This window comes from Ursus maritimus, unplaced genomic scaffold, assembly GCF_017311325.1.
Source record: "Ursus maritimus isolate PB19 unplaced genomic scaffold, ASM1731132v1 scaffold_9, whole genome shotgun sequence".
NCBI classification, from domain to species: domain Eukaryota; kingdom Metazoa; phylum Chordata; class Mammalia; order Carnivora; family Ursidae; genus Ursus; species Ursus maritimus.
The window spans coordinates 23369880-23382649 of record NW_024427107.1 but is presented as its reverse complement, the minus strand read 5'-3'; the positions used below and the strand labels follow the sequence as shown (position 1 = coordinate 23382649).

General features: G+C 38.0%; 1 protein-coding gene across 4 annotated transcripts in view; it reads left to right on the top strand.

Annotated features, from left to right (window-relative positions):
* The window catches only part of STAU2 (staufen double-stranded RNA binding protein 2), a 313767-nt gene that overhangs the window by 55090 nt on the left and 245907 nt on the right, over window positions 1–12770 (top strand). For all 4 annotated transcript variants that reach the window (XM_040625538.1, XM_040625537.1, XM_008710800.2 and 1 more), the window contains one exon: window positions 4658–4793. In XM_040625538.1, the coding sequence (XP_040481472.1) occupies window positions 4658–4793 (136 nt within the window). The remainder of the gene's footprint in view (window positions 1–4657; window positions 4794–12770) is intronic.

The following is a 12770-nucleotide window of genomic DNA, read 5'->3' as shown; positions in this document are numbered from 1 at the left end:
GCCTGCATTGCAGGGAGGGGGGAGTTCAGTCCTGACTTCACATCAAGAAGAGATACTTACTCCCAGAGAGGAGTTAAATTCATTTACAGCATGGCTAAGGCTATAACATAGAACTGTTTTACTTCCTCCCCCCTTTTATTTTTTTTAAACCTTTTTGGAAATAATTTCATATGTATGTAAAATTTGTAGCAAGAGTACATAGAGCGTTTGTTATGTACCCTTCACGCAGATCCCCCAACTGTTAACGTTTCTTTTTTTTTTTTTAAAGATTTTATTTATTTATGTATTTGACAGAGAGAGAGAGAAAGAGAGAGAGAGAGGCCACGCGCAAGCAGAGGGAGCAGAGGGAGAGGGAGAAGCAGACTCTCCACCGAACAGGGAGCCCGGTGTGGGGCTCGATCCCAGGATCCTGGGATAATGACCTGTGCCGAGCCTAAGGCAGATGCTTAATGACGGAGCCACCCAGGCGCCCCCAACTGTTAACATTTCTGAACCATTTGAGAATAAGTTGTTGTGGACATGTGGTCCCATTCTCCTTAATACTTCAGTGTGTTGTTCCCAAATGCGTGGCCATTCTCCTGTCAGGAAGTTAACATTGATTTGGTATAATCATATAACGCAAAGACTCCATTCTTCTTTCAGTGATTGTCCCAGTAATATCCTTTGTAGGTCCAGGATCTAATCGGGATCATGTATTTTTCATTTCTTTTCATTCTGCTTCAATCTGGAATAGTTCCTCAGAGTTCTTGTCTTTTATGACCATGACATTTTCGGATAGTACAAGCCACGTCATTTGTAGAATGCCCCTCAGTTGAGTTTATCTGGTGTTTCCTCGTGATTTTATGCATCTTTAGCATGAATGTCCCAGTGGCCTGGGCTTAGCTCAGTGTTACATATCTGGATACACCCGATACTGATTTGTCCCATTAGTGATGACTTTTGTCACTCGGTGAAGAGTGTGTTTGCCAGGCTTCTCTACCGTAAAGTTAATTGGTAAGTATGTTTTCTTATTAAATAATAAGGAACTAATAAGTATTTTCTGAGGAGAAACTTTGGGACTAGATAAACATTCTGTTCCTCATCAAACTTACTTTCACCTACCAGATTTGGCATCTATTAATGATTCTTTACTTAATCAATTAATACTCTGAAGAGTGCCGCAGGGTGATTGATTGATTGATTGATTTGGCTTAAAACAACAGAAATTTATTCTCTCTTAAAGAGTGATATTTTGATTCCAGTTGGGTTTTTGTTTTGTTTTTTTTTTTACATTTATTAGTTAGCATTCTACCCTAGAATTTTCTCTTTCCCCTCATTTTTTTTTTTGTTTGGTCATTTATTTCTATCACTATAGACTGTTGGATTCCTATTTTACTTATAGGTTTATAATCTATCATTATTTGTTTCGATTCTCAACTTGTTACAGACTTCCCCAGGGGTATGAACCTTTCCAGTGGACTCCAGTGTCCTCCTCCAGTTTTCATTGTTCTTGGGCACTGCTTACTTTCTGGCACAGTAAGATGCTCCAAGATCATCTCGTATATTCCTTGTCCCGGCTCCGGCACCAGCCATTTCCTCAAGGGGCCTTGGTTGATTAATTCATGAATTCATTGTTTGAACAGATATTTATTGAGTGGCTGCTGTGTTCCAGGGACTGTTCTAACCATCTAGAAAGCTGTTTCCTTGAGTGTTAGCAACATGTAGCTCCTTGAAAACTAGTTGTGGCATTTTTCTTTCACTTTGCATCTACTAGGAATCCACAGTAGTTGTTATGTATGTATATATAACCAATTAGCCTTGTTATATTTATCACTGATAAATACAGAAATTTCCTTTCCTTTACCGAAAAGCCCTAGAAACGGATTCTGTGTTGACCGTGTCAGCTTCACAGCCCTGTGACGCATGAGGATGCTGTGTAATGATCATCTTTATGCAACCTGGGTCCAGCTCGCACCTGCCGGAGTGTACTTAGCGTTACCTGCAGGTTCCCATGGTTGGCACTTAACTCTGTAAATGTTTACTGGGGATTGTGCAAGTAAAGAGGCTGTGCCCACGGAGTGGTGGCAGTCTAGCTCTTTATCAAACAGGAGTCAGAACCTCTTCAGCACAGTTTACAGTGTCTGCTGCTTCTCCCTGCTCCTTCAAAGACCAGTGTCTAGCATTTCTGTGAAGAAAATAGACTGCAGCCTGACTTTCAAATGAGGAATTTATATGAAATCATTAATTTATTTAAATGATATGAATACAATACTTTTACCTAGCTTAAAACCCAATTTTGGTATGGGTGGCAGGACATAATATATCCTACCAGTGCATTAAAATCACCTCACTGCTGATTTTTAAACACGTTAGTTTCCTGTTTATTGCCGTACTTAAAGGATGAGGTCTTTCAAACTTTCTTTTTTTTCTCCATTGAACTTTATGCTATTTATGTCTGTATGATTGTTGCAAAGTAGAATTCAGAATGACATAAATCTTACAACTGATTAACATGTTAATGATTATTATTTTTAAAGATTTTATTTTTTTTTTATTATTTATTTGACAAAGATAGAGACAGCCAGTGAGAGAGGGAACACAAGCAGGGGGAGTGGGAGAGGAAGAAGCAGGCTCATAGCGGAGGAGCCTGATGTGGGGCTCAATCCCATAACGCTGGGATCACGCCCTGAGCCGAAGGCAGACGCTTAACCACTGTGCCATCCAGGCGTCCCTAACATGTTAATTATTAAACTGCAATCTGTATGAAATAAGAAAAACTTAAACTTTCAAAAAGATACAGACTGCTCTTCGGTTTGTAAATTTGTAGAAACTGTTAGACAATTTGTAGTAAAGTTAGCCATAAACCTTCTCTATGATCTAGTAGCAATTCCACTGCTACAGATACACCTAAGAGAACTGAGTGTGTATGTCTGCTAAAACATTGTGGCTTTATACTTAATTGCTCCCAACTAGAAACAAGTCAGATGTCCCATCAACAGCAAAATAGATAAACTGATGTATTCATTCAGTAGGAGACTACTTAGTGATAAGAAAAATGTTTGCAATACTGAAATATTTGACAAAATTGTATCTTTGAGTGAAAGAAGCAAGATAGAACAATACATATTCAGGTTTGAAGAACAGGCAAAATTCGGATGATGTAAGTCAGAATAGGTAATGTGGGGAGGTGGGTATTGACTGGAAATAGCCATGATGGAACTTTCTGGGTGATGAAAATGTTCATATCTTGCTCTGAATGGTGGTCCCTGAGTATTTACAGTATGTAATAATTTGTAGATTTGTATGGTTAAGTTTTGTGCATTTTACTTGCCCCTCAGTAAAATACTGTAGGAAAGAAAGAAAGAACCCCTTTATTCTTGACTTTCTCTTCCTCTGCCCTGAGTGTTGGTATTAAGTTAAGGGTTTGGACTAATTGGACGTACTGGTCAGTATGTTAATGTTCTTTTCTTATGCTTATCTTTTATCTTTTCCACTCCTTTGTCCTTCCACCCTCTTTGTTTTTCCCCTTAACCTTGGTTTAGCTCCTGTTCTTATTATACTCTTCAGTGGTTTCGCATAAATTCTTTAGAACTGGGACACACAGCGGACTGACTCTTGATGGGTAGCTGATGACGTGGCTGCCGGCTGTGCGTTTGTGTCGGGCTCCACCGCCCCCCCGCAGGCGCTTTATGCCAGCCCCAGTTTCTCTGCTGCAATGAGTGGACCCATTTTTGTATGTGATGAATGGAGTCTTAAATGTATGTTGCAAAAGCCTTAATTCCAACAAAATAGTACAGGATTACACTGAAAAAATAAATTTTACTTTCTTTAAAAACTGCAGATTCATATTTGTGATTCGTTATATGGAATGTGTATATGTAATGTTTTACTAAATAACTTCTTTTGATACTCAAAATAATGTGATGTAATAATTTACAGTGTGTGTTACTTATTATGGATTTTTCAAACTTTTTCAAAAGTAGAGTAAATAAGATAGTGAACATCCCCGTACCTATCACCACCTTCAACAGTCATCTACATGTGGTGGCCAGTGTTGTTTCTCATCTGTCTTTCCTCTGAATTATTTTGAAAGAAAGCTCAGATATATCACTTCATCCATAAATGCTTCACTATGTATCTTTAAAGATTATTTATAGAAAGCAGTAGTAGATTTACTTTGCCCTGTTGTTGGTTATAGAAAAAACTCAAAGTGTATTTTCATGAGATAAGCCTAAGAATTACTGATGACCCTTTATGCATTGCTAATTTCAGTTGCTTGATTAGCAAAACATAAAAATATTCACAGATGATAATGTTTTTAATGATTAAAATAATTGAAATCTTCCTGGGGTGAGTAATGCTGATGTTCAATACTTTCTTTATAGTATCCAAATTAAGCAATCTGTGAATCTTGTGTTCCCCTTGTTTTGAAACAGTCTGACTTTCCAGTTGAATTTTTGGCCGCGAATGTACAAGAAAGGTTGCAAAAACCCCAGAGAGATTTCATTAGAAACAATTTTCCTGTTTATAGTTTGTTTATACACCCCTGAGAAAATCGTACAGACAGGCTATCAACTCCCACCTTCTTTCATGGTAATTACATGTAATGTAAGTATGGCTTGCATGATTTATTATGGAAATATTTCACTTGTGTGCTTTTAATATTTTTTTTAAACAGGTAGTATAACTCCAACTGTGGAACTGAATGGGCTTGCTATGAAAAGGGGAGAGCCTGCCATCTACAGGCCATTAGATCCAAAGCCTTTCCCAAATTATAGAGCTAATTACAACTTTCGGGGCATGTACAATCAGAGGTTTGTATGTCTTCTTTGGTTTTGTTCTTATTTATTATTTTACACATATTGTAAAAGTTTCTGAAACTCAAGGAGTATTTTCAGTGTAAGGAACACTTACTTTGGGCATTTTGCATGGAATTTAAATAAGTCAGGCTCTCAAGGAGTATTTAAAGTAATACATTTAATAAAATAACTAGTTTTTATTGAGTGATGAGAGCCCTGTATTTGTTGCAGGCAGGACCATGTTTTAAAATGATGCCATAATATAGAGCTGACTTCTCAATTGACTTGTTCATTTATTTACCAAGCAGATATTTAGCTTAATTAGCGGTTTTTAAAATTTGTCCAAATACATTGCAAACATGAGTGTTTTTAATTTATAGGAAATTTGTTGGAAGGATTTACTAAGTTTTTTTACACATTGCATAATTTTGTGATAGTTTGATGTATTTTACACTTTTTAAAATTCTTTGCACATATGTTTGACCAAAGTGAAGTTATCCTTTATATTCAATTTCTATAGTATTTTATGGCGTTATGTTATGTGACTGGCAGAATGCACAGATCTTAATTGTACATTGTGATGACTATTACTTAGTATATATACGTATTTATACTTGATCGCTTTTTATATGTGTATATCCTCACGTGATGACCACCCCCATCAAGGGTCAGCATGTTTCTATTACCCTGAGAATTTCCTCAAACCTATTTGTACTCAATATACCTCCCAGGAGGAACCATGGTTCTGTCACCGTAGTTTAGTTTTGCATGTCATTGAACTGCATATAAATAGGCTCCTACAGTATGTACTCTTCTGTGTCTGGCTTTTTTCACTTCCTATAATGGTTTTCTTTTTTATTTGTTTTTGTTTTTTGAGATTCATCCTTGTTGCTTGTATCTGGATTTTGCCCTTTTCTGTTGCTAAATAGTGTTCCTTTGTATGATGTATCATAGTTTATCTCATATATACAATATCGTGCCCTCTTTTAATTTGATATAGTGATCATTTTTCATATTTTTTAAAACTTTATTTTTTTAGTAATCTCTACACCCAATGTGAGACTCAGATTTACGACCCCGAAATCAAGAGTCTCATGCTCTTCTGACTGAGCCAGCCAGGTGCCCCTATTTTTCGTATTTTGAAGGGATCTTTGAAAAACATTTTCGATGGCTACATAATGCTTCATTTGGCCAGGGTATACTTTACAAGGATATAAACAGGTGTAAACAAAGGATACTTGATAAGTATATAAACAGAATGTACCTGTTTTGATCATCTAAGCTGTTGCCCCCTTTTTTTGACAATTATAAGTAATGTGCAACAATCTTTATATTCAAATTTTTATGTCACTGATTATTTCCTTAAAATAGATTACTGTAAGGGGAATATTGGGTTAAAAAGAATAATATGTTGCCCAATTACATTAAAATTTGTATTAATTACTTAGAGTGTATTCTGTTCCATTCTGACAATCCTGAGTTAAAAAAACACGTCTTGTTTGATAGATAAAAAGTGGTATGTTCTTAAATTTTGATTTTATTGATTACTTATGAGACTGAACAGTTTTCAGATATTTTGTATGTCCTTTTTGATTTGTCTATTTGAATTTGTTAATTTTTGTTGCATTGCTTGGCCAGTCTTCAAATGTTTATGTGTTGGGGGTAGTAGCATTACGTCTGTTTTGTTTAATTTTCCTGCTTTGGAAAAACTGGCTCTTAGTTTTGTGTTTGTTTGATGTGCAACAGTTTTAGACGTTATATGGCCTAATATTTGTGTGTGTGTGAGATTTCTCCAACTGTTTTTCACCTAAGACATTCCTGTGATCAGGTATTTGCTAATGCTTAAAAAGGATATTATAATTGACATACAGCATTGTGCAAGTTTAGGGTGTCCAGCCTCCTGATGTGGTACGTTTATGTTGCATTATGATTGCTATGGCGTGTTAGCTAACGCCTCTGTCATGTCACATAGTCATCATTTCTTCTAGTGTTGGGATGCTGAGACTTTTTAAATCATTTTGTGTGTTTACTAACATTATAATTCGGATGTGAGAATATGTGTGGTCTGTACATAATATGCTACCTTTTGGTGTCTTTTTTGGCAGTGGTGTATTTACCGTTTAAAACTTAGTCCTGTTCAGATCGTGAATGGTTCCTTTATATGTTATTGCTTAGGTTCTCTAAGAAACTTGAGTACAATCTTCTTGGACTTCTGCTCCTCCCCTCTTTTCTCCCAGGTGTGTCTGGGGGAATTTACTCTGTTGTCTTGGTAGGAAAGGAGGGACACTTCCCTTTGTGTGGGTGTGCTGTGTTGCCCTCTGAGCTCCTCTGGTCTTTGGGATGATGTCCCTTGTCCACCGCATAGCTGACGCCCTTCTCTCCTGCCTGGCCAAAACCTGCAGTTGGTGATGTGTAGTCTGTTTTTTCCTGTCGGCTGTGATTTACCATCTCTCCCTTGCTCTCTTGACCTAAATCCTTAATTGTCTTTGGCCCCTGGAATGTTGCTCCATTCTCACCCTCTTCCGTAGTATCTCCTAACGGGACCATCCAGTGGCAGGCTTATCAGCTCTCCACTTGGTGTCCGCACCACATAGGTGGCAAGGACAGAACATTTCTCTTGTAGTTTCTTTACTTCCTCTTTTTCTGTATAACATGCCTATTGCCTTTCTTATAAGCCTGAGGTTACCTAATAAAAATAAAACTATTTGCCCACTTTAAGTACAATAGACATATTTGGTCACCTGAGTTTGGAATACTTGCCTATCAAGATATTTTACTTTCAATGGACTATAATGAATAGACTCATGAGGATATTTAAATTCTAATTATATTTTGATATCTGTAGTTCCTTACTGAAATCTTACTAGAGTTTTGATTAGTGGATTTATTACTTTTAAATGAAGGAAGTCTGGTGCTAAAGCAATGAAAAATCTGACAATAATCTCTGTGGATGATTACTATGGAGCTCATGTTCTAGTACGTGAGGCAGTGATTAAGAGGTGGTTACTCACTGAGAAGGTGACTTTTGATAAAGACCTAAAGGAAGATGGGGCACCTGGGTGGCTCAGTCGGTTAAACATCTGCCTTCAGCTCAGGTCAGCCTGGGATCAAGGCCCACATCCGGCTCCCTGCTCCATGGGGGGCCTGCTTTTCCCTATGCCTCTCCCTCTCTCTCTCTGTTTCTCATGAATAAATAAATAAAATATTTGAAAAAAAAAAAAAAGACCTAAAGGAAGAGAGGGAATAAGTCGTGTGTATGTCATGAGAGGAGAGAACATTCCAAGCAGAACAAACAGCAAGCACAATGCCCCTGAGGTAGGAATGTATCAGGCATGTTGATATCTTCTCCAGGAGACCAGTATGGCTAGAAAAGAGTGAACCAAGGAGGAGAGTAGTTGGTATATGAAGATGTGACAAGGGTCATTTGGTTTGGTTTGATTTTTTTTTTTTTTTCTATTGTAGGTCTTCTGTTAAGAATGTTGACATTTTTCCTTTGTTGGCAATTTGTAGTTTCAAGATCTGATTTCATGGTTGTCATGAGGGAGTGTAAGAATTTATTTATGACTTGTCTAAGGGGTTGTGCTTTAGGCCATTCCCACTTAATGGATAAAGTGGACTGCTTTCAGATTGTTGGAGAGGGTTTAGAATATTCTGCAGATCACAAAAAAGGTAAAAAGAAAATAGGGAAGTACTGGTAAGCTGCCAAGCCATGTTTCAACTGGAAAGCTCTCTGCTCACAGAAGGGCAAAACTAACCATTACTCATTACGCTGTAAAAATTAGGATTTCATATGGGTGGCTCAGTCGGTTAAGTGGCTGCCTTCTGCTAGGGTCATGGTCCCAGCATCCTGGGATCAAGCCCCACCTCAGGCATCCTGCTCAGCAGGGAGCCTGCTTCTCCCTCTGCCTCTGCCTGCCACTCTGCCTACTTGTGATCTCTCTCTCCCTGTCAAATAAAAATAAATAAATCTTTAAAAAATTTTTTTAAAATTAGGATTTCACATATGACCTTAATCTGTAGATGACAACACCTGAATGTGTCACAGGGATTTGGAGCCAACTCAGAGGAGATTCTTCTCCTTGTCAGACTCTACATAAATGAGTAGCTTCTTAATAAGGCAGGGAATGAAAGGTTAAAAAGTCCCAAGAAACAGATATCATTTAGAGGGATTTATAAGAAGGTCCTTTCATTTTCTACTTAAAATAATATTAAGTAATAATTAGACATTACCCATGCGGTTTAAAAAAATATTTATTTTTTATTAATTTTTTTAAAGATTATTTATTTATATATTTGTTTTTAAAAAATAATGTTTTATTATGTTATGTTAGTAACCATACAGTATATCCTTAGTTTTTGATGTAGTGTTCCATGATTCATTATTTGCATATAACACCCTGTGCACCATGCAATACGTGCCCTCCTTAAGACCCATCACCGGCCTATCCCAATCCCCCACCGCCTCCCCTCTGAAGCCCTCAGTTTGTTTCCCAGAGTCCATAGTCTCTCATGGTTCATTCCCCCTTCCGTTTACCCCCCCTTCATTCTTCCCTTCCTCCTCCTGCCAATCTTTCTGCTATTTCTTATGTTCCATAAATGAGTGAAACCATATGATAATTATCTTTCTCTGCTTGACTTATTTCACTTAGCATTATCTCCTCCATTGCTGTCCATGTTGCAGCAAATGTTGAGAACTCGTTCTTTTTGATAGCTGCATAATATTCCATTGTATATATGGACCACAACTTCTTAATCCAGTCATCTGTTGAAGGGCATCTCGGCTCCTTCCACGATTTAGCTATTGTGGACAGTGCTGCTATGAACATTGGGGTGCACATGGCCCTCCTCTTCACTACATCTGTATCTTTGGGGTAAATACCCAGTAGTGCAATGGCTGGGTCATAGGGTAGCTCAGTTTTTAACTTTTTAAGGGACCTCCACACTGTTTTCCAGAGTGGCTGTACCAACTTGCATTCCCACCAACAATGTAGGAGGGATCCCCTTTCTCCACATCCTCTCCAACTATTGTTGTTTCTTGCCTTGTCCATTTTTGCCATTCTAACTGGCGTAAGGTGGTATCTCAGTGTGGTTTTGATTTGAATTTCCCTGATGGCTAATGATTTTGAACATTTTTTCATGTGTCTGTTAGCCATTTGTATGTCTTCATTGGAAAAGTGTCTGTTCATATCTTCTGCCCATTTTTTGATTTGTTTATTTGTTTCTCGTGTATTGAGTTTGAGAAGTTCTTTGTAGATCTTGGATACCAGTCCTTTATCTGTAGTGTCATTTGCAAATATCTTCTCCCATTCCGTGGGCTGCCTCTTAGTTTTTCTGACTGTTTCCTTGGCTGTGCAGAAACTTTTAATCTTGATGAAGTCCCATAAATTCATTTTATCTTTTGTTTCTCTTGCCTTTGGGGATGTGTCATGAAAAAGGTTGCTTTGGCCGATGTTGTAGAGGTTGCTGCCTATGTTCTCCTCTAGAATTTTGATGGATTCCTGTCTCACATCGAGGTCTTTCATCCATTTGGAGTTTATTTTTGTGTATGGTGTGAGAGAGTGGTCAAGTTTCATTCTTTTGCATGTAGCTGTCCAATTTTCCCAGCACCATTTATTGAAGAGACTGTCTTTTTCCCACCGGATGTTTTTTCCTGCTTTATCAAATATTAGTTGCCCAAAGAGCCGAGGGTCCATTTCTGGGTTCTCTATTCTGTTCCATTGGTCTATGTGTCTGTTTTTGTGCCAGTACCATGCTGTCTTTGTGATCACAGCTTTGTAGTACAGCTCGAAATCCGGCAGTGTGATGCCCCCAGCTTTGTTTTTCCTTTTCAACACTTCCTTGTCGATTTGGGGCCTTTTCTGGTTCCACACAAATTTAAGGGCTGTTTGTTCCAGTTCTTTGAAAAATGTCATTGGTATTTTGATCGGGATGGCATTGAAAGTGTAGATTGCTCTGGGTAGCATAGACATTTTAACTATGTTAATTCGTTCCATCCATGAGTATGGAATATTTTTCCATCTTTTTGTGTCTTCTTCAATGTCTTTCAAGAGTGGTACGTAGTTTCTAGAATATAGATCCTTTACGTCTCTGGTTAAGTTAATTCCGAGATAATGTATGATTTTCGGTGCTATTGTAAATGGAATTGAGTCCCTAATTTCTCTTTCTTCAGTCTCATTGTTCGTGTATAGAAGTGCAACTGATTTCTGAGCATTGATTTTGTTTCCTGCCACATTACTGAATTGCTCTATAAGTTCTAGTAATTTGGGGGTGGAGTCTTTTGGGTTTTCCATATCGAGTATCATGTCATCTGCGAAAAGAGATAGTTTGACTTCTTCTTTGCCAATTTGGATACCTTTATTCCGTTTTTGTTGTCTGATTGCTGTTGCGAGGACTTTTAGTACTATGTCGAATAATAATAGCGAGAGTGGACATCCTTGTCGTGTTCCTGATCTTAAGGGAAAGGCGTTCAGCTTATCCCCATTGAGAATGATATTTGCTGTAGGCTTTTCATAGATGGTTTTTATGAGATTGAGGAATGTACCCTCTATCCCTACACTCTGAAGGGTTTTAATCAGGACAGGAAGCTGTATTTTGTCAGATGCTTCTTCTGCATCAGTTGAGAGGGTCATATGGTTCTTGACTCTTTTCTTGTTGATATGATCTATCACACTGATCGATTTGCAAATGTTGAACCACCCTTGCATCCCAGGGATGAATCCCACGTGGTCATGATGGATAATCCTTTTAATGTACTGTTGGATCGTATTAACTAGGATCTTGTTGAGAATTTTGGCGTCCATATTCATCGTCTGTCATTCTCCTTTTGGATGGGGTCTTTGCTTGGTTTTGCGATCAAGGTAATGTTGGCCTCACAGAATGAGTTTGGTAGTTTTCCTTCTGTTTCTATTTTTTGAAACAGCTTCAGGAGAATAGGTATTATTTCTTCTTTGAATGTTTGGTAGAATTCCCCAGGGAATCCATCAGGCCCTGCGCTCTTGTTTTTGAGGAGGTGTCTGATCACTGCTTCAATCTCTTCATAATTAAACGATCTGTTTAAATAATCAATTTCTTCCTGTTTCAGTCTTGGTAGTTTATAGGTTTCTAGGAAGGTATCCATTTTCTTCCAGGTTGTTTAATATATTGGCATAAAGCTGTTGATAAGAGTTTCTAATGATCCTTCCTATTTCCTTGGTGTTGATCATGATCTCTCCCCTTTCATTCATAATTTTTAAAATTTGGGTCCTTTCTCTATTCTTTTGAATAAGTCTGGCCAGTGGTTTATTGATCTTATTTATTCTTTCAAAGAACCAGCTTCTAGTTCCGTTGATCTGCTCTACTGTGCTCCTGGTTTCTAATTCATTGATCTCTGCTCTAATCTTGGTCACCTGCCTTCTTGTGCATGGGTTAGGCCTGTTCTTCTGTTCCAGCTCCAGCTTCTTGAGGTGAGAATATAAAAACTGCATTTTAGAATTTTCTATTCTTTTTTTTTTAAAGATTTTATTTATTTATTTGATAGAGAGACAGACAGCAAGAGAAGGAACACAAGCAGGGGGAGTGGGAGAGGAAGAAGCAGGCTCCCAGTGGAGGAGCCTGATGTGGGGCTCGATCCCAGGACCCCAGGATCACGCCCCAAGCCGAAGGCAGATGCTTAACGACTGAGCCACCCAGGCGCCCCATAGATTTTTCTATTCTTTTGAGTGAGGTTTGGTTGGCTATGTATTTTCGCCTTAGGACTACCTTTGCAGTGTCCCATAGGTTTTGGACTGATGTGTTTTCATTTTCATTGGTCTCCAAAAATTGTTTAATCTCCTTCTTAATTACCTGGTTTACCCAATCATTCTTGAGCAGGATGGTTCTTAGTTTCCAAGTGTTTGAATTTCTTCCAAATTTTTCCTTGTGATTGAGTTCCAATTTCAAAGCATCATGGTCTGAGAATATGCAGGGAATAATCTCAGTCTTTTGGTATCGGTTGAGACCTGTTTTGTGACCCAG